Source organism: Chelonus insularis, unplaced genomic scaffold (assembly GCF_013357705.1).
Source record: "Chelonus insularis isolate UGA/USDA-ARS -01 unplaced genomic scaffold, ASM1335770v1 contig_52_pilon, whole genome shotgun sequence".
Taxonomy (NCBI): domain Eukaryota; kingdom Metazoa; phylum Arthropoda; class Insecta; order Hymenoptera; family Braconidae; genus Chelonus; species Chelonus insularis.
This window is the reverse complement of record NW_023276626.1, coordinates 135450-163205: the sequence shown is the minus strand read 5'-3', so window position 1 is coordinate 163205 and position 27756 is coordinate 135450. Positions and strand designations below refer to the sequence as shown.

Below are 27756 nucleotides of genomic sequence, written 5' to 3'. Positions count from 1 at the left end.
GAAATGTGGTGCCAGTGCGCGTCCGCAACTAGTTCTTGAATTTGCACTACTCTGTTCCTGACAAAGTCCTTCCAGCGTCCTGCATTTGAATTGATCCATGAATGTGTGATTGAAGAGTCCGTCCATAAGTGAATTGAATGTATGTTCACTCTGTGGAGTGTAGCTCGAACATACTTCGTGAGTTTCGCTAGAATTAACGCAGCAGTTAACTCTAGCCTGGGGATCGTGATTTGTTTGATTGGTGCTACTTTAGTTTTCGCACAGATGAGTGTGATTTTGGGCCCTGTGGACGGTGAATTGATTTTTAAGTAGATTGCTGCAGCCATCGCAAGCTGTGAAGCATCAGAGAATCCATGAATTTCCACAGTTGAGTGTCTGGTTGTGTGAATCCATCGTGGAAGTGAAATCTCATGAAGTTGAGTGAATTCTTCTCTGATAATCAGCCAGCGATTGATGATTGATTGTGGGACTGGTTCGTCCCAGCTGAGGTTGTGTAACCAGAGTTCTTGAAGAAGCATCTTAGCTCTGATTGTGATTGGTGACACAAACCCCAAAGGATCATAAATTTGAGCTACTTCTGAAAGAATGAGGCGTTTTGAATATGTTGACTCATGAGTGACTGATTTTGATGTGAATGTGAATGTGTCTAAGCTTGGATTCCATTGAAGTCCAAGAATTTTTGTAGTGCAGTCTTCGAAGGTGATTTTTTGTTGATTGCCTGATGATTGTGACGTTTTTTGAAGAAGAGATTGACTGTTTGATTGCCATTTTGCAAGGGGAAAGCCGCCCGCCTTGCACAAGTTGATTAATTCCTCAGCAACTTGAATTAGTTCTTCTGGAGAATCTGCTCCTCCAAATATGTCGTCGACATATCTGCCTTTAATGATTGTCTGAGTTGCTTTTGGATATTTATGGCCTTCATCCTCTACTAATTGCAGTAACACACGAACTGCTAGATAAGGAGCTGATCTAGTGCCGTAGGTTACTGTTGTGAGTTGATATGGGATGATTCTGTTGTGATTGTCTAGCCTAAGAATTTGTTGAAGCTTCCAATCTTCATGATGAACCATTATTTGACGATTTATTTTTGTTATGTCGGTTGCGAATACGTATTGATGTTGACGAACCCAAAGAAGTACGTCGAAGATGTCTAATTGAATTTTTGCTCCAGTATGAGTGATGTCATTCAATGAGATTCCAGTTGACGTCGGGCTGGATCCATTGAAGACTACTCTGAGCTTGGTGGTAGTGCTACTTGGCCTTAATACCCCATAATGAGGAAGAAAATATGGATGAATGTCTTGAGATTCTGGATTGATTGTTGGAGCAGGTCTCATATGACCGAGTTCTTCGTATTCTTTCATGAATTGTCTGTACAGATTGCTGTATTCAGTCTCGTTGGTTAATCTCCTCAACTAACGCCTCAAACATCGATACGCAGTTGTATAGGAGTCCCCAAGAGCTGAGGGTGAAGAAATGAGTGGGATTCTAACAATATATCGTCCTGATGAATGTCTAGAGTGAGTTGATTTAAAGAAATCTTCACATTGTTGGTCCAAGGATAATAATTGATGTTGATTTGACATAGGAACTTCTTCTGGGACCCAGAATTTTGTTAGCAACTCTTGAATGTCTTCATGGTTCGTGATTGGAATGTGATAATCATTGACTGATGAATTTGGTGCTACTGGACCAAGAATTAGCCAACCAAAGATAGAAAGTTGAGCTATAGGAGCTGTTGGAGAGTGATATATGATCTGTTGTTTAATGACTTGTCCATAAAAATCAGCTCCAAGTAGAATGTCTATTGATTGTGGAATGTTGAATGTTGGATCGGCTAGTGTTAATTCATTGAGATGAGGCCAGTGATTGTTAGGAAAATTACATGGCACTTTTGGAATTAAAGCTGTCAACTGTTTCATTATGTGAGCTCGAATGTGTACTAAATGATTGGATGATAATGATTGTAGCTCGCAGAATGTTACACCTTTTGTTTCAGTGAGCTTAAAGCTTCCCACTCCTCTTATGTTGATTGTCTGATGGTGTTTTCTCAGTTGCAGCAGATTGGCTATTTAAGAAGTTATTAATGTTAGCTTTGATCCAGGATCTATGAGCACTCGTGCAATGTAACTCCCTAAATGTGAATTGGCTTTGACTTTTGCTGTTGCTAACAGCGTTGAATGATCATCATGTAGATGACTTGGAATTGTTTGACTTGAGCAGATTGCTCTCGTCGATGATTGTCTACTAAGTTGAGTTGATTCAACGTCACTTGATTGATGATTTTGTGTGCTGATAGCACTACTAGTTGAATGTTGATTGATTGTCTTGTGATCATTCTGACCTTTTGATTGTCCTAGATGATTTTGCTGCTTCTGAACTTGTCCTTTGGACCATTCCAACTGAACCCTCAACCCTCCTGAGGCCGAAACCCCATGTGCTAAGGTCATCCAGTCAGTTTGACTCTCCAGAGCAAGTCCATCGGCAAGGTTGAATGTCTGTGTGAATGATGATTGATTTTCGAAGACTGCTTCGCCTACTCATTGTTGTGAAGTTGAAGGCTGAGTGTCTGATGGTGGTTGTTGTGGTGATTGTGTCCTGGAAGACGCTTGATTGTTGTTGCTTGATGATTGTCTGAACAGAAGTGAATAGAACATGGTGTGATGTTTGGACTTACATTCCTTACATCTGTTCTTATTGGTGCAAGCTGGTGTGTTATGTCTTCCAAGACAATTCCTGCAGAGTTTTTTATTGTCTACCGTCCTCAGGCCTTGCTCAAGAGGCAATGCCCGGTACTCTGGGCAGACTACAATGAAGTGACCACCATTACAGCAGTCACAAATGAATCTACGCTCACTGGTAGTTGAATGCGATGAGCGTTGTTGATTGTCTGATTTGATTCGTGGCTCCAGTTTCTCCAACGTACGAATCCGAGCCAATAGGAAGTCATGGAACTCTGAGTAAGTAGGCATCCGCTCAAGATCATTATCCTGAGTTTCCCAGAGCTCACGAGTGTGTTGATCAAGGTGTTTGAGAATGTGAAATATGAGAATTGTATTCCAATTCTCAGTTGATTGTCCTAATAGCTTTAGTGAGTCCAATGAATTGTCTACAATTGTGAGTAAGGATGAGATCTTGGCTGAATGTAGTGAAGCTCTTTTTGACTCAGCAAACTGGCTGAAGAGTTTTTCCAGGTAAGCATTTATGAGCCTCTTGCGATTCTCGTACCTGGATTTGAGTGTCGACCATGCTTTAGTGAATGATTCCTTCGTGTGAGGAAGGTTTTCTACCAGAGAAAGAGCTGGACCTGAAAGAGCTGATTTGAGATAATTGAATTTGATTACCCCATCCAGACCAGGTTGATTGGCTATCATGGACTCGAATTGATCTCTGAACGACAACCAGGAGGCACTAGTCCCATGGAATTTAGGCACTGACAGCTTAGGAAGTCGGGCTAAAGCTTGTGCGACGTCAGATGCACCGCTGGTTGATGTTGATTGTGCTGGAGGTTCCGTGGAAGCTACTTTAGCGGATATCATGAAGAAGTCTGAGACTGATTTGTTGAATGTCTCAAAGACATCATCCACAATGTACGGATGATGAAGTTGAGATGGTGGCCAAACCTCCTCGAGCACTTGATGTTCTGAATTGAAAGACTCATGTAACGCTGTTAGTTGTTTTTCCAGCGAGAGTCTTTCTTCTTTGGTGATTGTCTGTTGCTGGTCCGTGATTTGTTGAGTGAATGACTGGGCTAAGCGTAGCCGAGCCATTTGAGACTTGATTTTGAACATTAGTTGAATGGGTAGACCTGGATTGGGTGGTGTAACAACCCGAATGATGCTTTCGGTAGCTGATCTTCTACTTGGCTGAGCTAATGGATTATCCATTTGATCGGTTGGACTACCAAACTCCTCTGCACCATCGTCAGGAGTCACGCTGATTGTTGGTTGAGGCTTCAAGGTCGTGGACTCTTGGTCCTCACTCTTCCTGTCTTGATCGGCCATTTTGTGCACTTACACACTTGATTGTCTGAAGCAGTACCCTGGTAGCACCAAAAATTTGTACTTCAACACCGAGAGCTCTGATCCGGCTCGAAGGACCAAATTAAATGATGAGAAAATCTCAACTTGTGAATTAACCTAACCGTTTAAGGATAGGGATGATTGTGCCGGAACAGAGCAAACGGAAGTCAGGTTTTATAAAAAATATATAATCTTTATTTTCAGCACTAACAGATACACTAAAATACACTGACAAACTTGAGTTGTTCACTAGGAAGACTGAATGTCGCTCAAAATCACTGAATGTCTAATTTTAATTACTGAATGTGAATTGAATGTCTAAAAAATACTCAACTTGGTGTGTTCAGTATTATTGACCTCCCACACGAGCTCAGCACGCTTCTCAAGTTGAGCAAGAATATGATTGTGCACGTGGCGTTAGCCTATCAATGCAATGCAAAATGAATTTGATGAAATGACTTGAATTTACAATGAATTATGGTGAAATATTACTTGATTATAGATTTAGCGTAAAGCCTGAATTTTGTTGATGATTTACAATAGCACTAGTACTGATGATTGACTCACAATTATAAGATTTGTTAAGAATGAATGAGAATGGCGTGTACACGTGAACGAGAACAGTGAAAGAAAGGCGACAGGAACTTCATTAGTCAAAAGGGACACTCAAAAGTAGTCAAATGAGTGACTAGATAAAGAATTATTGATTATTGGGTCGATTGGTTATCGACCCAGTCCCAATATGGCCGCCGAAGTTCCTGTCAGCTGGCAAATTCAAATTTGAGAATTAATTAATTCTCAACAGCGTCATATAGTTCCTTTGTTATAAACAATTTTCTACCGCTAGAATCTGCATATTTTCATAAATAACTTTGCAGTTATGTAGAAATAGACGATACTTCATAGATCATTGTTCGTTCTTTACTGTCTAACGCAGATTTCTATCGCCTCACTTCTCTTTTTTTCCGCCTATTTTTTGAGATATTCGATTCCAAGAAATGAAAAAGATCGCGCTAACTATTTTACAGTTATTGTGCGAATTCGTCGGTATTACAGAATTCTTTCCAATTAATCTCAAAACGATTTTTCAGTATAAGATTGAAAAAATCTGAAAAAAATTCGAATGAAAGTTTTTAATAATAAATAATGTAAGGCATAGGAAAATAAGAAAAACAATTAAATCTTTTGATATTATGCTAAGAAATTGTTTCTACATAAAATAAACGTAAAATAAACATTAAAAAAAAAAAAAAAGAATCATCAATTATAAATTCAGAAATCCACTTTTAGATTAGGTACAAGAGGTTAGGTACTATCGATTAAGTGCGGGTCTTTAGTCTCTACTCTCTAATGCTAGATCTTGGTATTGAGTGTAGATCCGGTAGTAATCCATCTCATACAAAGTGGCACACCAGACCATTTATTATTATTCTTATCATCTTGCGATTCGTCAGAGGTGTCTGGCCAGGGATCCCAGGGCTCCGACCCACCTGAGGCCTGACTAGACGAGATTATCCTGCAGGCACCCGACTCCCTCAGGTTTGAGGGTGAGCCGGGGCTGCAGCCGTTCAGTCATTATTTACAGTCGTCTCAGGATTCGGAGAGAACCAAGGATGACCGCTTTCTGCATACGAGCCGCGAGAATCTCAGCCTGCCTACGGCAGACTGGTATTGTTCGAAGCTCTGTCAGAAAGCGATCCCTCATCCCTCCGAGGGCGCCAATTACTAGGACTATCACGTGCGCCGTGTGTTCGGGATAGACAGTTCTCATGACCTCCATGAGCTCTCTGTAGCGTTCCTGTTTACTCTCTTCTTCCGCACGTATATTTGTCTCGGCCGGGGCTGAGAACTCAATGTAATATACGTGCTTGGTGGTATGGTCGAAAAGAGTAATATCCGGCTTATTGTGTTCAATGCGTTGAGGCGTAGAGAGTGGGTAATTCCAGAGAATTTTTGCTCTCCCGTTCTCAACGACTGACTCAATTTCACCGGGCACATAGGGCAGCACTGGTGTCTCGTCGATTCCATAACAGTGCCGAAGGTGGTAATACAGCACTCTTAGAGCGGCGTTATGCCGGTGTATGTAGGCTGAGCGCGCCAATATCGGACAAGCCGATAATACATGGAATAGCGTCTCATCTACATCACCGTGGCAAACTCGGCATCTTGTGTCCTCGAGTTGCTCGTGCATACCATCACGCCGATAGGCGAGGGTGGAAAATACACCATCTTGGCAGGCCATAATGAATCCTTCGGTCTCTTGAGAAGAGGATCAGAGCTCTCATAGATGTCATAAGCCAGGCCTATGACTAACCTGTCATGTAGTCACTCCAAACTTAGTAGTCCACGCTCTCCCAGATCACGGGGAAAGTATAGGCGTTAGACAGAAGATCGCGGGTGATGACTTCGATATAATGTCATCACTTTCCTCGTGATAATGTCCAGATCTTTAAGCTCTTTTCGGAGCCATTTGAGAACTCCGAATGAGTATAGCAAGACTGGGACAGCGAGCATGTTCGTGGCTTTGACTTTGTTAGGGCCTGATAATTCAGAGCCCCATATTCTCTTAAGTCGCCACTTGTCTAGAGTAACGGTAGATACTCGGCGCCAAGTGCACATTCACCTTTTCCCTCTCTCTCTCTTTCTCACTAGCGCGCTCTTTCCCCCATGAGCGCCGAGGCTACCGACTACTCTATACACGAAAAATTTTGTGTGACGTCATTAACGCATCTTTATATGCAAATATCTTTATAATTGCTACATATTATGATTTCATATTTAATAGGTAGTTATCTTATATCATGAGCTTCCAATTAAACGTTAAACGAGAATTTTTTATTAATTATTAACGGAGTTATAAATAAGCCACGCCCCTAACAGCGATATTTCTGCTATTCAAGATTTTTTCGCTCGCTGTTTCACTCTACTTAATCGAGCGCTCTATCATGTGTTCTCTCTTACTGAATGTGTCTTTTGTCACTTTCTTTCACATTGGGCTCCCTACAGTGCCCTCTTTCTTGCGTTACGTATTGTTATCACTCTCTTTCACGTTGAACTCATAATATTTCCTTCTCTCTTGCCTAACCAAGAGACATCTATGTTCTGAATAATGAAAAAAGTTTCCCGCGTGTTGTATATCGATTTAAATAAACTTTTTTAGGAATTATTGGTAAAGAAAAGTTTTAAATGATCAATGAGAAATAAGTGTTTGTCGAATAATAACAACAAAAGAATATGATAAAAAAAAAGTAAAAAGTGTTTCCCGCGTGTTGCATATCGATTTTAATAGATTTCATTTGGAATCATGGATAAAATGATGTTCTAGATGATTGAAAGAAAAAACAATTATAATAAATATCCAAAATTGTTATAAATTTTGTGATTAGCTTTAAATAATGTCTTATTGAAATATCATATTTTTCACTATTTCATAAGACATTATTTTGTTGAACTTTTTTCTATTTCAGAAAAATAAAAAACTGGCTTGGCAAAGTCATAAAAGAGCAGAAAATACACCTATGTAGCATAGGAACTACCTAAAATTGTTATAAATTTTGTGGTTGGCTTTAAATAATGTCTTATTGAAATATCATATTTTTCACTATTTTCATAAGACATTATTTTGTTGAACTTTTTTCTATTTCAGAAAAATAAAAAACTGGCTTGGCAAAGTCATAAAAGAGCAGAAAATACACCTATGTAGCATAGGAACTACCTAAAATTGTTATAAATTTTTAAATTTTTGAAATAAATAAAAATAAAAATTAAATAATTTTTAACGTTGTTGTCTTGAGACAGCGCGCTCGGAGAGCGCGCGTTGTTTCTAGTAACCTTATTGAAAAAAAAAATTTATTTGGAGGAAGAAAATTTTTTTGGAAGTTTGGTGACTGTCTCCAAAATTCCACTTTGATCGCACGAAATGTTACTAAACTTCCACTTGCACGTATATATACTACTATATGAATTTCTGGTGTCTATCTGTCTGTTCAGGGTAATCTCCAAAACGGTTAATTCGATTGCGACCAAATTTAACAGATATGTAGAGGGGGTTGTTCGGAAAGTTTTATGCTACTTTTTGTTAATGTGAATTGTTTATAACAATTCAATTTGTTATAAACAATTGAAAACAGGATTTATCCAATATATTTAAGATCTTCCAATGGGAAATTTTTTCTTTTACTGAAACAATGTTATCCACAGTGTATAATGGATATAAACATATTTCTTTTGTTCGTAACATATCATTTGTTGTAAAAGAACAGAAAGTGAGTTTTACGATCATTTCCTTTCATTATCAGTAAGAGTGCTCCTGTAACTGGAGGAGTTACCCAGTGAACACAGAATGTAAATGTGATATAACAAGGAAGTAACAAGTTACGTAACTTTTTTGACTTATAGGTGACATAACAATTATATCAAATTTGAGTTTTATGATATGTACCTAATTGTTACTTCTATCTTACGTATCAGTTACATAGCATTGTGATTGTAGTATAACGTCACAATTGTGACGGCTATATTATGTCCTCGTGACCAAACAATGTTACTTTGAAAAAAACGTCACAACAGTGACTCTTATGTTATGTTTATGTTATGTCGCAGCCGTTTCCTTAGTGTAACATAGCATCAATAAAATGAAATAACATCAGTATAATGTAACTTACGTTACATATGTTATATAGACACTGCGATACATGAATTATTTTGCATTGGATATAATATTTTGTTACATAACTTAGTGATGTTGCTCATATGTTTATGTATATGCTTATTTGTAATACATAACTTATGCTACATAAATGGAACATTAATGGTACGATACTTTGTTACAAGAGTGTACTATGGTAAATGTATACATGGATGTTATTATATATAACGTTCACGTTTTAATCTTCAATATCCGTTATTAGGTAAAAAATTAAAAAACTAATTGTGATAAATCTATTTTTTGTAACAAATTTTGATATTTCCTCAGTTATTCTGCTCCTTTTAGATTCTTGAAGAACAGAACTCATTATATTATATGGTTCTTAACCGTATATCCGACATTTATCGTATTTTTCTGTTACTTTTCTTTTTTTTATAGATTTCAGAATTATTTTGGAAGTTCGGTGACAGTCACCGAGGTTTTTTAAAAGATCTATTTTCTGCAACAAATTTTGATTTTTCCTTAGTTATTCTGCTTCCCCTAGATTCTTGAAGAACAGAACTTATTATATTATATGGTTTTAACCGTATATCCGACATTTATCGTATTTTTCTGTTACTTTTCTTTTTTTTATAGATTTCAAAATTATTTTGGAAGTTCGGTGACAGTCACCGAGGTTTTTTAAAAGATCTATTTTCTGCAACAAATTTTGATTTTTCCTTAGTTATTCTGCTTCCCCTAGATTCTTGAAGAACAGAACTTATTATATTATATGGTTTTAACCGTATATCCGACATTTATCGTATTTTTCTGTTACTTTTCTTTTTTTTATAGATTTCAAAATTATTTTGGAAGTTTGATGACTGTCATCAAACTTCCATAATCGTTGTAGGGAAGTTTGGTGACAGTCACCAAAATTTCAATTCGTCACCAAACTTCCACTTTGGTCGCACAAAATGTTACCAAACGTCCGCTTGCATGTATATATATATATATATATGTATATATACTTTACTGTTATTCAAGAGGAACGCTTCAACTTCATAGCTATAGATATTATATCAACGTTACTATGTCAGTAACACGGATGATTTGGTGATGTGAACTTACAAGTTTGTCCCCTACTAAAAATTGCTCCAACGCGCCTGAAGAAGTTTTCACTTCAAAAAGAAGTGAAATCCGCACAAAACAGGCATCTAGGAATGCCTGTAAAAACTGGCGCCAAGTCCACATTCAAGTAAAATTAGTATAAATGGAAAAAAGGTAAGATCAAAAAAACATGTGAAATCAAGTAAAACGCCAAGTTAGCTGCGTCTTTTTTCATAATTTTTTCGAACTAGCAATGTACTATTGACTTATAAAATTTCAGTTAATTTTGAAGTACCAAAAAAAAAATCTTTAAAACCAAAAAACTATGAAACTTGGCCCAATTTTTTAAATTCTTTCAACAGTTCCATATATTATAGTTCGTACATAAGAACATTTGAAACTGAATTGGGCAGACTTTAAAGACAAAATTGGCGCCAGTTTTTACAGGCATTCCTAGATGCCTGTTTTGTGCGGATACTCACTGCGGAGAGTATCTTTGATGACAGACACGTCCTGCAAAGGAGACTGTGCCTGTCCAAGATATCGGTATGACTCTCCAGCATCCAGATGTTTTATGATGCTCCCGTCTATAAGCTCGACATTATCACTCCAGTTCGGCGATCTTCCTTTTACTAAGTGGGCAACTGCGCACTTGTCCAACCCAAACTCCATGCCGATTGCACTGGTATACTCGGAAACAACCTCTAGGGCTGTTCGAAGTCTCTCAGGACTTGCCGCGTACACTTTCAAGTCATCCATATAAAATAGATGTGTGACTTTGTGTACGCGGTTGGAGACTCGTCCGGCTTTATATCCAGGCGTTCGGCGTAGAGTGACAGATAATGGCAGCAGTGAGATGCAAAATAGGAGAGGACTCAGGGTATCTCCCTGGTATACGCCTCTCCTAAATGGCACTGCTCTGGTAGACACTCTTGTTTCACCAGATGTTACGGTGAAACGTGTCCTCCAGAGCGGCATCAGATGTTCGATGCATCTCACTATTTGGGGGGGTACTGAAAGGCATTCGAGCAAGTAGAGGAGAAGCTCGTGTGATGTTGTATCAAATGCCTTTCTGTTCTCCTTGCAACCTGTCAAGCCACGCTTGCTGCCACGTTGTTCGTTTATCTGTCTCCATACAGGTTCTATTGCAGTCAAAATCCTCTCGTTCAAAATCTTTGTAAACAATTTGTAGAGAGTATTTAGACATGCAATAGGCCTGTAGTTTCCGGGGTTGGTCAGATCACCACTTTTGGGGATCAGCACAGTACGCCCTTCAACGAGCCATCCAGGAATGGGTGTATCTCCTCCTAGATATTCTGAGAAGATACGAGCCAGATGCTGGTGGGATGAGGTCAATTTCTTCCACCAGAAGGTGGGGATTGCATCTGGCCCAGGGGCAGCCCAGTTTTTTGTGCCCCTTAGAGCATTCCTGACTTTTTAACGGCCATTAGCGATCTTATTTTGCCTGTGTACCTTTTCTTTAGGATCAGTAACACGGCCGTATTCACAGTGTGATGTTCACGTCTGATACTCGCCACGATACGCCGAATTCTTGGCGTATAAGGCCTGTGAGTATTTAAGTGATCCATCACACTCTGAATACGAGATGCACCCTGTCGAGCCTTCTTGATCTTAATTGCAATCTGTTCGATGCGTCTTTTCAGGCTTAACTCAGGATTGACAGGTGTTCGTCTGTCCTGAGTAAACCCTCGAGCCACATCATAGACTGCATTGTTGAGTGCAAAAAGATCTACACTATCTGGTACCCGGTGGTCGAGATCTTGGTTAGCGCTAGCTAGGTGTTCTGCAGAGAGCGTAATTTTCCGGAGAAAATTACCCTAACTTGGGGTTACCCTAATTATTATTATTATTATTATTATTATTATTATTATTATTCCACTTTCTTAAGATAAAAAAACTCTTCCCTCGTTGCGATAATCAATCTAATCGTTAAGAAACGTCAACATTCTACAAAACTGTCGTATGTCTGTAAATCATTAAATGGCGATGTATACATATTGTACAATACTATAAACGCCATTATTGTTTTAAAGCCTGATGAGAGACGATAGTCTGTGTCTCGAAAGCTATTCGAAGAAAAGGCGTTTGTAGATAAATTGGATTTGAATTCTCCTTCATTTGTAGAAAATGCTCGATTTGTAATCAGTATTTCAACATTTACCATGTAACTGACGTTTATTTGCCGTAGATTAAATAATTTTATTTTACAAAAAAAAATTAATGAATTTCCGCATGCAAGATAAATCTTTATTAAAACCTTATTAATTTAATACAGTGTAGAAGATTGTTATTGAATCACATTTATGAGTCAATAAATATAAAGTGCAACATGAAAATTAGATTTTTAATATGCGATCTTTTTTGTATCTATTCTTTAACTTAAGGAATTTTTTAACCCATTAGCGAAGATGCATCTGGAGTAACAGTAACTAATGATAAATGTGAACGAAATATGAGGAAAGCATTAGAATCATCACCACTGCGTGAACAATACACTTCAGTATAAATTTCTCCATCTGGTATACCGGGGCCTAATTTTTCTGGTGGAAATGTATAGTTGAGAAAAGCATAATCTTTGTTCTACAAAAAACAGAGTAATATTATGAAATATTTTGAAGGCTTTCCATAGCAGTTAATTCATTTTTTATCTTACCGGAAGGACTGGACATTGTCTTGGAAATTTATCTTTTGGTACTGCAGTGTCTAGCATGTCTGGAGCAAATGTTTTATCATCAAATAGATCACATAATTCACCTTTCAACGCTGGAATTGCTTGACCATTATATATGACATTGAGATTCATCTGTGAAGAAATAAAAAAAAACACATATCAAATTAATAATAAAATTAATTTAATAATGGGGATTTTGTATGCAGTTAACATAGAATGATGAATACTAGAGTAAATTTGAATTTGAGATTGTTTTTGTTTGATGACTGATGAATGTTTAATAAGAAAAATTCGACTTACAACAATATCATCCGGAAGCTCTTCATCAATGGGCATCTCAATTGTCACTGTATCATTGTACTCTCCATTTATCTTTACGTTAATCGATTTAACATAAGGATTCGGTTTCACTTCAGGAATAGCCTCCCTTATTATTAATCGTTGAATAGACTGAACAAATAGAATCGATCCATCAATGAATTTGAATTGAAAAAAGAAACAAAACAGATAATAAAAGTCTAAACAACATTAAACTCAATGTAAAATTCATTTCTTAGATACGTAAAAATCAGCTTCTAACTTACTGTTCCTGAAATTAAGCCGAGAGCTAAAATTATTCCAAAGATAGTTAAATAAAATTTCATATTGATAACTGCTGTGATTACAACTTTGAACGGAGTTCGGAATGTTATTCACTATTAGATTGACTACAGTTTTATTCTTCCTTTTATACTCACCATTTTTGATATCTTCATCCGTTCATCATTTTATTTGTATAATAATATTTATATTTCTAATAGCTGCATTGTTGTTAATAAAGCAGAAGTTGAGATCGATAAGAAATCATCCAAAGGATGTCATGACAATCGATAAAAAAAATCCGATATTTTCAGAAAAAAAAAATCTATTTTTAATGAAATTGATGTTGAAAATTACCTACACAATTTTATACGATATTCTATTAATGTTATATTTTTTACAATAAAAAAGAAATAATCCGGGTAGATTTAACTATACGATAAAAAGTGTTATTTATCTTCTATAAAAATCATACATGTTATGCAATCTAAATTGTGCCAATAAGACTAAGCTTTATTTCGATTGAACATTGCAAATAATTACAAATTCATAATTTCCATAAAAATATCGACAAAGCATTTGAAAAATAATAATCAATATTTTGTCATCATCGTGGAATTGTCTTTTTTTGAAAGAAAATTAAATCAGAAAGTATCTGCTCAATTACTAAAACATTGAAAAAATAATATTACTATGTCAGAAATTATTTTATTCTTGATCACAAGTTGCTAGAATGAAAAATAATTCATTCTTTATTTAAGTTTCATATATTCTCGAAATAAAAATATATAATCTCAAATATTAATACGCGTTTTCTATCAGCTAAGCTTCACTTATATTAAAAAACTTTTTTTTTTGACAATTAACAAAAAATTCAAGAAATGATGATTGATTATAATTTAATCGAGTGGAATATGATGTATTCAAAACGGAGAGCAATTTATAACCCTTCCTACTACATTAGTATTAGCAAAATTTTATACCGAATTTGTAGATACAATTATATGTATGCCCTGTTGAGTAAAAATAATTAATTTTACAGTTCACCAAAAAATTTTTTTTTTAGACTACATAGATTTTTTCAGTCCGCATCAGATCTAATTCGAACCAAAAGCACATCTCATTCTGGTCTAGAGTATTTCATTAGTTTATTTACACAAGTCCGTTTCATAAATAAACTAAAAATGCATCAATGCGCGATCTTATAGCGCGCTGTTTCAGCATTGTTGGATTTCTTGCAACAATTGTCATTTTCATGATGACAGGTATCGTCAACTGAACGATAAAATATAAGTAATTACAATTTCGATAGATTTTTATATAATATGAGATTTTTAAACATATTGTTCAAGCACATACTAAAAACATTTACCGATGACTGATATTCATCTAAAAAACAAAAAAAAAACGGTATATAATAACATTTATGAATTGTAAAATTATATATCATAATATTATTTTTAATTACTAAATAGTTAATGTAAACAACTTATAGAAGAATAATAAGTCAATAGAAATTAAAGAAAAACTCTTTAGTATTTCTTGTCCGTTATCTCATATCATATCCTTCGGTATGTCTACCAATCACTCAGTTTTTTTTTAGTGGAGAAAAGAGATTATTCAGAATAAATAAGATTTATTTATAGTTAACAAATGGTATATTTGATAATGGCGAAATAAATATTTAGTTATTATTAATAAACCGCATATTTGAAGGTTTAGTTTGTATCAAATGTGTATTTAGTAATAATAAATAAATAATTTAATTATGTAAAATAAAAATTATATTGATTTAATGTTGTAGATGATTATACAAGACTAATATCAATTTTAATAAAAAAGATTTAAGCTTGTACTAATGAAATAAATCTTTGAAACAAATCATTTTAAAAATAATTTAAATAAAATATCAATTCAGTACATTATTTTACGTTATTCACCAAAAAAAATAGAGAAACTATAGCAATTTTGCATGCAGTTATGCCAGATAATTAATTGTATTGTAAAAAATAATGTTTAGGAATTTAAAAATTCGAATTGTTAACAATACAGAAATGCGTTTTTTCATGATATCAAATATCAAATTGGTAAAAAAAATAGAATTTAACATAAATATATATATTCCAGCATAAAATTCATCAAAAGACAGGAAAAACTTGTACGATATTGCAAGTAAATTAATGTTTACTTGAAACAATTTATAACTGAGAATGATATTTACAGAACATATATATATATATCGTAGAAAAATTGTGGCCACGAGAAAGGAGTCCGCGTTGGATGGCATGTAGGGGCGTAGCTTAATCTGTATCTCGATTAATACTCAATGAATGAATCTCATTTTGGATCTTAATGAAAGCTAACAGTCATTATTAATCATAAATTGAAAATTATTCGGTAATAGTGAATAGTTATCGAGATATTTACAACTAAACATTGCGCCGTGACGTCACGCGCAAACTTTTTAGCACAGAGTAGCGTAATACTCAGCACTGAAAATATGAGCTGTGAGAGCGCACTACTCTGACGAGGGGCGATAGTTAAATAAGGGGCAGAATGTGCAAGTGACGTGGCGCCGAGTATCTACCGCTACTCTAGGCAATTGCAATTTTGGGATACCAAAATGAATTTTAAAAGTCATTCATTTTTCTAATAAATGACGGAAGAATAACAAAGAAATCAAACAGTGTAAAAAAACTCATCTTTATACCTATGTGTAGCTACATTAGTGGTAGGATTTTTTTTTAAACAATTTATAATTGTGGTTACTGAATTTCTAATTGAATGTCTAAAAAATGCTCAACTCGGTGTGTCCGGTATTATTGACCTCCCACACGAGCTCAGTACGCTTCTTAAGTTAAGCAAGAATATGATTGTGCACGTGTCGTTAGCCTATCAATGGAATGAATGCAAAATGAATTTCTTGTACTTTCGTGAATTTACTGTGAAATGTCTTGAAATGTTAGTTGATTTCTATCGTAAAATGAAACTTGAATATTTCTGATGATTCACAATTTGACTGATGACTCAAAACTTCAAGATTTTTTAGAAAAGAATTCGTATGACGTGTACAAGTGAACGAGAACAGAGAAAGTATGGTGACAGGAACTTCATTAGTCAAAAGAGACACTGGAAATTAGTCAAATGAGTGACTAGATTAAGAAATATTGATTATTTGGTCGATTGGTTATCGACCCAGTCCCAAGATGGCCGCCGAAGTTCCTGTCAGCTGGCAAATTCAAACTGAGAATTGATCAATTCTCAACATGCCGCCCGCCATCAGCAACTGGTTGATGATTGTCTTCTGGTTGATTCTGCTGTTGGGCTTCAGGAGTTGAATTGATTGGTAGAATGGCTAGTTTGATGACTGGTATGACCAAATGAATCGATTACATATATTATCCCCGAAAAAATCTTGAAACATAAATTTTGCAACATATCCTAACAGATTCTCCTCCTTGCAGCCGTATCTTAAAATACTGGCTCGCGCTGTTCTCCAGGTTCTCTCAATGTGTTGAGTATGAGCTCTACTATCCGGGTCAACAAAATTATAAGTGTGGTTCAATGTTAAATGTTTGAACCCTAAAATATTTATAAAAAATTTAATAAATTGTACAAAACAGTAAGTACAATCGTATCAATAAATTTTTGTTTCAAAAAATCCAGAAAAAATACTAAAAACAGAAAATTGACAATTACCTTCATCATTCAAGCAATCATATGCCCTTCAGCAATCTGATATTATCGTAGTCCCTGACTTAATTCTCCTTCTCATTACTTCCAACAATGACTTTTTACTCCAATCCATAGCCATGCTTCCCCCGTCCGAAGGACGAAAATTGAGTACCTCGCCCCTTTGGGCATAACTCTGGGAAATGATAACTCTACTCTCTTTGCGATGGCATTTCCCGGGACGCGTACACCTGCACCTAGAACAGGCACAGGGATACACGTAACGAGTCCGAGGCCATACAACATACCACTACGAGTCCGACCTCAATTGGTCAGTTGTACCTAGGCCTACATGTCATATTTTGACTTTGCAGCCCCAGGCACAGGGTTGGAATTTGGCCTCCTGTAGTACCAACTTTATCCGCTTTGGTCGGCGGTCGCTAACGCGTCTCGCGCTCGGCGTGTTCGACGTGCCCACATTCAGACTACCATATAGGGCAGTACGAAAGTGGGGCACGACGGATTATGGACAATAATCTTCAATCTGTCCCCGTTGTTGCGCGACATATCTTAAGGACAGAAACGTCCATGCAACCCCGGGGGCCTTCTCTCTCTTAATGCCTCCTAAAATCCATCTTTCCTAATAAGCCCACTTCGATTTCACTTCCTATGTTCAAATTCAGCCTCATCAATTTCAACAATTTTGCCCCGACCACCAATTTTCTCACTACAGTTTTTAAAAACCCACTATTCACATATAGCCTAATGTAAGATGCCCAATCATTTTATGTATTAGGTGATATCTTAAACTTATTTGTGCGTGGGATGGATTTAAGAATAAATATTGGGTAATTATTGAACAAACTTTTTCAAAACTCATCGAAGAATTATGGAACCGAGTATGAGTACAAACTGACAACTTGAAATTACATTATTCAAGTTTCGCACGTTTATTTACAGTCACTTTTTTCTTTCTACGGCACTGCCAAAACATAGTCGTAGAGTTTAATCCACATAATTTACCACAACTTCCACAAAATACCTTTGACTTCATCACACTATGATTTATGAGAAATTGTATTGTTTGTCTAAAGTCATTGAACATTAAAAGTGTCTTAAAACGGTCATTTCACAATTAGAACACACCATTATTAATTATTACACTGATATATATTTTATTAATCACGAAACTAATAAAAACTATTGCTTAATTTATTTTTACAACTTAAAAAACAAAGTACTTCCAACTTATGACAAAGGAAATAAGTTTATGACGGAGAAACATGGACGTTTTTAATTGCGAAATTTTCTTTGATTAGTATATTTTCTAGTGATCTAATTAGATGGCCTACACAATTATTATTGAAATTCTTAACTTCTGTTGCAGCGCTCTTGCAGTCAGGAAATCAATTGAATATCCTTCTTATCATTCTAATTAGATATCACTCGCAAACATTATCTCAAATGTGAAAATTGATTACAGCGCTCAAACAGTCAAATAATCGATTCAAAATATGTGTGCGCTGAATTTTTACGATAGCAGCGACATAGTGGATAAAAGATTAATGACTTTACGATCATTAACGATCGATAAAATGTAATAATTACTGACAGTAACAAATAATTTAGTTTTTATTAAATATTAATTCATCGAATTTTAGATTAAAATAAAAAAAAAAATTTTTATTATTGCAATTTTTAAAACAAAAAAAATTACCCATTTCAGTATTTTCAATCGTTTACATTGTTCAGTAATTGATTACTGAATAGCTAACCCCACTCGGACCAATTAGGACCCATCAACGACGCCGACTTTCGCCCTTAGCAACATTTGCCATTAATACATTATTGGTAATCAATGGCATATAATAATTTCCATTGAATGTCAATGGTGAATAAATGAAGAAAGAATGGGAATTGTTTAATGATAGAATTTATCATTGACTTCAAAAGTAATTTAATGGTAAATTCTCAAAGATAATTTTTGACATTAACAATCTAATGGATATCATAAAGGATAAAGTTTAAATGGAAATTTTATCATTAGAATTGAATGGTACTGAAAGGAAAATACAATGGATAAACTAATTAATATTTTTTCATTGGTTTCAAATAAATAAATATTGAACATAAAAGGAAAGCATTATTTTGAAGAAAAAGATACATTTCATACTATAAAATGCATGAGTATTTATTTATTAAGAACTAGAATTTTAAAAATTACATATTTAATCTCTTTCGTAGGTATTTGCTATAGGTGTGATATATGCAACTTCATTCAAAGTTATTCGTAAATATTTTTGGGAAATATTTTTTATAAGAGTACATATTATTGCTCCTTCTTTTACTGTTTGTAAAAAATCTAATGATGTGGCTCCTATGGATTCGTCTGTTATAACAAATTCAAATGAAGGAATTAATTCTTTTCCACAAATAAAGTGATATCGATCATTATCGAATCTAATCTCTATAATTCTGGTGATTTCCACAAATCGATTATTTTTCGAATAAACCACTGAATTATCCCTCTTTGTCAATCTTCTAGATGCTTGACCACAATAAACAATTCCTTTATAAATGAAACGTGTAAATGTAAAGACTTCATAATTAGTCGAGTTGATAATCTGTAATTCCGCAGCTATTGCATGTTTAAGATCATCATTAATTTCATGTAACTGACCTACACCTAAAATGGTTAAATATCCAGTTTGGTAATAATTTCTTACTAATTTTCGATTTTCCAGGAGATCATGAAATAAATCATTTGCAAGCTGAGAGGTATTTTCAGTAAATATTTTTTTACTTTTATAATTTAAAACGCCAGTGCGTTCATAAGAAGCACATATTTGTGGAATCACTGAACGTGTACCGTTAAAAGATCTAGTTAATATTCCATTGCAATGTTCAAAAGAAAATGTCGATGTGGCCCAAAGGCCGCCCCAATCACGTACACAATCTGATACATGTAATAATATGTGTAAATTGAATGATAAGTGTTCTACACCATAAAGAAGTCCAGTAGTAGAAACAAACTTTTGAAGACATCTTTCTGCTTTATCTATATCCGTAGAGGAAATTTTATCCTTTAGCAACATTCTGAAACTATAGACTAGTAAAAACCAGTGGTCATAGTATGGTCTTTTCAAAACTCCTCGAAAAATAACCAAAGAATAATATAATAATAAACTTCTCCAATCTGAAGCTTTATTTAAGCCACGTTTTTCTATAGGAGCAGGAAGTCTAGTGATTTCAGATGTAGGTTTTATATTTTTTACATTCATGGATATTTCTTGTAATGATCCATGTAATGACCAAGGTTTTTGAGAATATTTGGAGTCAAAAAATAAATCGAAAAACATGCATGTGACTCCTAATTAAGTCCCATGCATATATTCGGGTGTGAAAGACCGTACTATATTAAATACCGGTAATTTAAGTAGTGGTGAAAGACCTTTGATTCCTCTAACATTTTCTTTCCTTCCGATTATAGCTGCTGCTCCATCTTCCATTAATTCATTGGCTGTTCTTAGTTGTCCAACATAGGGCATATATATGCGACAATGTCCTTTTCCTTTAAAAATTTGCATTCCTTCATTGAAACATCAAAGGCAACCATATCGTCCATTGAACTGTTTGGAATATGTCATTTTACATCAGGCAACGGAGTCTACAGGAGAAATAATTGTATGTACTTTAATATTTAAAGTGGTGTCATTTCTTAATTTTATTGTAATTCCAAGTTGATGTAATTTTGTTAACTCTTCTATTACTGGGGTGAGAAATGTATCCATTCTAGGTGAACTATTTCCAATATACAATCCAGCTAATATAGTATTATCTCGTCGAGTTGACAATGGTAATTCGTTTATAGATAAGAAAATTGGCCACATTGAAGCATTTGTTGACTTAAAAACACTGACTCCATCTGTATTTAACTGAAAAGTAATATCGTTCTTTCCAATAATGTTACGTTCCTGTAGATTTCGATACATTCGACCAGTTGTTACATCACTCGAATTATTTTTTGATATATTCAATTGTTTACGTAGTTCCTCATTGTTCAATAAATCTATTAATTTCTCCTCAATTGGCAGAGTAAGAAAGTATTTAGTTTTATCAATTAATTGTTTTTTAACATTACGCGTTCCACACATACAAATGATTTCAGAGTGATCATTAAAAGTCAAGCCTGCTTCACATTCCATACAAAAAAAATTTTGTTTCGAAGAGTGCACTGGAAATTTGTTGGTAAAATTTTTAGCAGATGTATATACTGGATTTGGCATATGACAGTTAATTAGTTTTAGAAGAAGTTCTAAGCCTTTTTCAGATGTTGACTGATTCAAAACGAATGCCATTATAAGAGCTTCACTTTCAGCTCGAGTAATTTGTGCTCCTTCATACAGTATTTGATCATCATTATTACTCTATAAAGAAAAGTAAATGTATCTAACAATTGTTAGTGATTATAAACTTTTCAAATTAATAAATTGCTGCAAATTTCTGTTACCTCAGTCGATGTGTTAAGCAAATTATTTACGTCATTTGTACGAATTCCATTGATAGTATGGTCTTCATTATTGAGCACTCGAAAACTGTTTGTGTGATTAACGCCTACATTGGATTGATCTTGAGTTACCTTTTCTTCACAATTTCTGATAGACTCACTCATTTCTACTTCTGTAATGATATTATCTTCTACATTATCTTGTATGTTGTTTACTTGAAGTTGTGTGGACATAACCTGTTCACGACGAACACGTGTTCTTTTTGGAATAGGAGCATCTTCAAACAGGAATCTTCGATATCATTTCCCCGGGTTCATTTTTTTTTTTTTTTACAAACAATTACAAAAATTTATCACAAAACTTATAGAATGTAAACTTTTAACACTGGTAAATACTTTTTTTATGCTACAAAGTTTTTGAGTATACTACTGTGTTGACGTACGTAGTCTTTGCCGGTATGCGCAGTGAATTCACGCGCAGGTTCAAGCTTGAGTCCCAACGCCACGGTTGAACAAAGCTGCAGATCTTCTTAACCGTTGATATTTCTTGAATAGACGCTTTGAGTGAGTTACTTTCATGCTTATCTAAAATTCATGTAATGTTATACTGATAACATGATGATTTTTTAGAATTTATTATCAGTGAATTATATTTAGTTAATTTTAATCTTTCGGAATACTTAACATCAATTTCGATAAGCTTAACCTATTTTATACCGGCATTGTCAAGAATAGTCATTTACCAATATGACACCGTCATTGCGAAATAAATCGAATAAGTTAAAACAAACAAAAAAATGTGATTCAAAAATGAAAAGTTCTAACATTAAGAGTGAAAAAACACCAAACAATCAGACCACTAAAAAAAATAATGATGCTCGAGATTTGAAGCCAGAAAGAAAAAGATTGAATGATAGTTCTGGTGATAAAAATATAACAAAAAAACAAAAAATAGATGAATCTGTTCTACGAGCTCAAGTAGAATTGTTAAAACATGTTCAACCATTACTGAAAGAGTCGGCTAATAAGGAAAATGTTAATGAAAATAATATAATTGAAAATGTTTCAAAACCATGTATCACCCAATCTTCAGTAATAAATAAATTACTTCATTTGCAAAAACAAAACCGGTTATTGAAAAATCAAAATAAACGACTTCTTGATATAATATACCATTCGGAGTGTAAGTTATTATTTACAATATTTCAAAATCATAATTTAGAATGTGTAATTTTATTTCATAAAAAATAATATTATGATTTTCCTTAATACAACTATACTATTTTTATTTCTACAGCTATTAGACAGATGTCGAAGAAAACAGCTCAGATAAAGTTTATACTGCAAAATTTTAATAAAAAAATTAAAAGAACTATCACAAATGATAAATCACAGCCGACTCGAGATAATATAACTTCTCGAAACGCAAAAAAATTGATTAAAATTAATGATCATGAAAGGAATAGCGGTTTTGTAATCGAAACTTCTGATGATAGAAGAAATTCATCTAATAATAATGATCTATGTAATACTGCAAATAGTGACAATACAAATGAGAATGAAAAGGTGGAAAATAATCCAGCATCAAACATAAATGAATTAGGTGATGAGCCACAAGATGAGTCTTTCGATGAAAAGAAGATAGTAATCACAGATGGTGCAGTTTTAAACAATACTCTACAAAAATTACTGCCAGAAAATGTAAGTTTTATGGTTTTTTATTTAGTACTTTTTTTGTTGATTAATAATATCTTATTATATTCCTTTTATATTTACATAGGAAACAGTGGACTTTATAAACTTTGGTGGAACTTTGATTGCAAGAAAAACACTGAATAATTGTTGTGTTAGTAAACCATCGAAGCTGGTAACTGATTTAATGACTGTTATATTCTCAGTCGAAGAGATGGCTGAGTCATCTCTTAGCGGTGAAATACCAAATATTCATAAAAATCGCGCGACCGATGAAATTAGAAAGAAAAAAAAACTGGACTTTAAAAGAGTGGACGCAATTATAGGTATTTTTAAAGTCAAATATTTATATTCAATTGTCCTTGAATTATTTATAAGATCTTATACTTACCTACTTTGTTCTATAGAATACGTTCAAGGAAAATTCCCTGACGCAACTCGTGAAAAAATAAAATCCACAATCCAAGGAAAATTGAAATATGAGTCGCACAAGAAGTTTGGTGTCAATTTTAAAGTACCAAAAAAGGAGAAAAATGATTCATGAGCAATGGAAATATTATTTTACGTTATTAGTATTACAAGAACAAAAATATTAATTATTTTTAAAATTAACTGCAATTGATGTAAGCGACATGTTATATATTTCTGTGAACAAGTTGGATTATACGTTTTATACTTTGTTAAAAGACGACTAGCAAACTTTTCTGATTTAAAAAAATTTTATTACTAATAGAAATTTAAACTAGAGCTACGCCTATCATTCAGTAATTCAGCTCTTAGAAAGCTCTTAAATAACATGCTCATTATTATATTCATACAAATTTTTCAATTAATATTCACTATTCTTAAATTCATTACGACAAATAAACTCAAAAATAGAATCAGCTATTTGTCAATTAATCTGAACATTAAATGCATAATAAACGTTTCTTTCATTACAGATAACATGTTAATACCACGTAATAATGATTCATATTATTTATTATAATAATATAAATAACATTAATAACAATGGTACTAACACTCGTAAGACTAATGGTACTATTAATGGTAAAACCAATGGTACTACAAATGGTAAGACCAATGGTACTATCAATGGTAATACCAATGGTACTATCAATGGTAATACCAATGGTGATACTAATGGAAAAAAATATCCTTGGCAAAGGTCCATTCATTTCCATTGCTAAATGGCAATGGGAATCAATGGTACTTTCTTAATGGAAATCAATGGTAAATGTTGCTAAGGGCAGGCTTCACGAATTTTCTCGATGAAACTCGATTGTCGACGAGTTGTTGCTGAACCGCGCTCACCGACGCTAGATCGTAGCTGTCGTACAAGCATTCATTTTTTGGGCATTCATTCTACTCAAGCAATCATCGAGATCAACATTAGTGCTCAACAATTAACTTCTGTAGCTCACTGAACTCATCTAGTGTTTAAGAAACTCATACCACTCACTAAAATCATACATTCTGGACTCATCCTTAATGACGCGGCCTTACAACCCACGTCGTAGTGCATTCAAACATTCATTCACTACTGTACTATCAGTGCTCATCGTCTCTATGAACTAAAGTGAACTCACACACTCATTTACTTTTAAACTGTGATTACTGTTGCCTATTATTTAATAAAGTTATCGGTGTTAAATAATTTTCGTACATCTATGATTGAGTTAACCCAGCATTTTTACTCATCCTATATCATTATCAAACACACATGAAATTAGAGAGAATGTCGATTGAGGGGGGGGGGGAGGTTGTTAAAAATTCATAACAAATTTTCACATTTGGTCTGCTTTTGATTACCCCTCGCCCCGCCCCTCGCGCCATTTCAATTCTCTTCAACAGTAAATGTCAGTAGGATACCATTTTTTCTAATGATCATAATTTTCAACTTTTTGAAGTTTACTTTCAATATTGTATACTTGATTAGTAATTTTAAGAATGTTTTTATTTACATTATTTCGATAATTACTTAATAAAAGAGACACTAACGATGATATGTCGGAAACGGTCAATTTTAAGAAAAGTTGTTATTATTTTTAATTGTAAAAATATGAAAAATCAACATTTTAGCATAAATTTTTTTTAATCTGTTTGTTTTTTTGTGTAGATTATAAAAAAATATAACAAGCCCATACGATAACTTGTAAAAAAGTTATCAACAGTTATACATGAATGAGTGAATTTACATAAACATTTAAAGCCCTGAAACCAATATAAACTTTTATTTTTTTTTTCCATAATTTTTTTCGTGAATCCGTCGAAAAAACGAAAATTTTGAAATTTATGAAGTTGGTACCATTGTAAGGTTGCTATAGTATAGTAAAAAAATTAAGTTGGAAAACAATGGAGGATTTCTAGCATTAAAGATAAGGAACTTAATTACTATTATTAATAATAATAACAATGATAATAATAATTTAGAAAATATTTCTAATAATTTGGTTGAATCGGTCTCAACTTCGTCGGTTAATCATAGTTCGTTAGCTTTCATGATTATTTTAGATTAAATCCATAGATTCGATTCAATTTTTCTTAAAAGTGAAGGAAATGGCCTGAAGTTTTAGTTATTTTTGGAAGGTCTTTATGCATCTGAAATCTACTCAAAGATGTTGTGTTTTGAATTTCAGAAAATCTTGAATGATCGTTTTTAAGTGATTGAATGATTAGACTCGCTCCGTATGATGATAATAAATCATTGTTGACTCTTTTTGGATTCCTAACTTCTGTTGAATTCAGGGTTTTTGTAACTTCCAGTCTGAGAACGTTGGCTCTTATTGATCATTCAATTGTTGAATTAAATTCACAATGTCTGTTCTGGAGCGTTCTCGTGGAGTTACTTTAGAATAAACACGGTTGAAGTCATTGTACCGGAATCCTTTTCTTTATTTATTGGCCAAAGTGAAGCAAAGTGAGCTACTAGATGTCCATGGTATCCTATTATTTTTGTTCGGGTAGTATGCGTAACTGTGAGCCCAATTTTTAATAATTTAGTTTGCACAGTGAGCAGAAGCTATTGAACTTATTTATGAAAATTCCTTGCGCAAGGTGGAATTGAATTGATTGTTTTAATGATATTGAATCATTTATTTGAGAGTCGGATTTTATTTTAAAAGAAGGATGGGAGTCGGTATTTTGGGGAATTGACTCCATGAAGTGTGACCATTCAACCTAATTCTTAATTGAACATTGAATTTACGATATAATAATGAAATTTTTAAAGAACTTTGATTCTGTGAGGAACTTTTATTTTGTTTAGTTCCATGACTTTCCAGTTCTTGGCATTTCCTACTCTTTGGGTTCTTTTGGTTCTTCCCAGCGGTTTCTCCTGATGAGAAAGAAGGAAGGAAAGGAAATTGAAGATGAAAACATAGATTTTTTAAATTTTCAATTTGACTAACGGACGATTAGTTTTTGAGGAATTTTTTATTGTATAGAATGACGTTATTAGTTAATTTAGATTATTTTGGCCTGTTTTGGAGATTTTCACCCGCTGCAGGATTTTTCCTTCCAGAATAATTTGTTTTATTTATTTTTAAGCAGGCAGAGTTGGGAAGCGGCAGTATTGGAAACTAGGCTGAAGAATTATTTGATTTATCTGCTTATTTTCATTTAGCATTATGAATGTTAAATTTCAATTTATTAATTTAAGTTTTGGAATGTTTCTTCAGTCAATATAAAAAAAATGCAACAGAAGTTGGATTAGAACTAGAGTGCATGCTGAGGGAACTTCTAGCTATTAAAAATGAGGAGAATAACCTTGCAAAGACTGTTGAAGATTTGCAAGCTCGTCGATGTATAGCCATTGACAATGGTAATACAATTTTCTAATAAGAATTTTCAGTTAATAATCCTGTTAAAAAAGATGAACAAGCTTAAGAAGTGTCACCATTTATTAAAACACATAGTATGGATTTACAAGCAATAGAGTACATCAGTGAAAATGAAGATGTTGATGACGTTGGAATTGTAGAAGAAATAGTACTTGATGTTACATCTAATACTCCACCAAAAATCCAAAGATCAACTCAATATCGAAGTATTATTTCGAAAACAACTACAGTCCTTAAATGTAGAATTTATTTAGAGAATTTCAATACTAAAATTGCCTTCCAGAAGCATGTAGCTTCAACACATAAGAAAAAAGTTTGTATTAAAGAAGACGATGTTTATATACATGCTGTCTATGATTACAGAACCTTGAAAAATAGTCTTTTTGCAACACGTTCAGAAGGGAAGCTTGAAACTTGGTCAAGAAAAGTTCAATATAATCTTGTATTGCATGGCTTTGTTTATAAATGAAAACACTTACTGCAATACCGAGATCAATTTCAAAACTTTTCAATTAATATTTCGAAAGTATGTGCGGAGTTTTGGGCATCCGAATTTATTGAAAAATTGCGGAAGTAAATGTCAATAAATTTTCTTCAAGATTAAAATTGTTTGTTGTCTATATAATTATTCGATAGATCCATTAAACTCTAAAGATATATGTTGAGATTTTGCTAGTGCTACGTTTAAAGTTGATGATCTACTGGTGTAGTAAAAGATTGTACACAATTAGAAATTGATGTATTATATTCAAAGAGATAACATTACATTTTTTAGGCATGATACAGTCGCATACTGAGAAGTTTTTCATCGATGTATACGGTTTTCTTCTTATGGAAAGTCAACAAAATACATTAACAAGTGAATATTGGTCAGGCAATGAGTTAATAATAATGAAAAAAATGACTATAACATCAAAAAGTATTTTGTAACTTATTATTCATGTAACTTTAAGACGTTTTTCCACTTGACGTAGACGCTACTGGCTCGGATTGATCATTCGAAAGAGACTTTG

At 33.8% G+C, this 27756-nt stretch overlaps 4 protein-coding genes across 4 annotated transcripts; 1 reads left to right on the top strand and 3 right to left on the bottom strand.

Moving 5' to 3' along the window:
- Nucleotides 1-2540: 2540 nt before the first annotated feature.
- On the bottom strand, nt 2541-4004 carry LOC118070147 (uncharacterized). The gene has a single exon (XM_035088579.1). It carries the CDS (start codon nt 4002-4004, stop codon nt 2541-2543), a length of 1464 nt encoding a protein of 487 aa, XP_034944470.1.
- Nucleotides 4005-12005: 8001 nt separating this feature from the next.
- On the bottom strand, nt 12006-13135 carry LOC118070142 (uncharacterized). The gene is made up of 4 exons (XM_035088576.1): nt 13036-13135; nt 12752-12901; nt 12434-12583; nt 12006-12360 (listed from the first exon to the last, which is right to left on the bottom strand). The coding sequence occupies exons 1-4, from the start codon at nt 13093-13095 to the stop codon at nt 12172-12174; spliced, it is 549 nt and encodes a 182-aa protein (XP_034944467.1). The 5' UTR covers nt 13096-13135; the 3' UTR covers nt 12006-12171.
- A 6377-nt stretch (nt 13136-19512) lies between these two features.
- LOC118070141 (uncharacterized) lies at nt 19513-21653 on the bottom strand. Its single transcript, XM_035088575.1, has 2 exons — nt 21213-21653; nt 19513-21129 (listed from the first exon to the last, which is right to left on the bottom strand). The coding sequence occupies exons 1-2, from the start codon at nt 21441-21443 to the stop codon at nt 20356-20358; spliced, it is 1005 nt and encodes a 334-aa protein (XP_034944466.1). The 5' UTR covers nt 21444-21653; the 3' UTR covers nt 19513-20355.
- A 303-nt stretch (nt 21654-21956) lies between these two features.
- On the top strand, nt 21957-23477 carry LOC118070146 (protein PFC0760c-like). Its single transcript, XM_035088578.1, has 4 exons — nt 21957-22392; nt 22507-22910; nt 22990-23227; nt 23309-23477. The coding sequence occupies exons 1-4, from the start codon at nt 21957-21959 to the stop codon at nt 23443-23445; spliced, it is 1215 nt and encodes a 404-aa protein (XP_034944469.1). The 3' UTR covers nt 23446-23477.
- The last annotated feature ends 4279 nt before the right edge of the window (nt 23478-27756 follow it).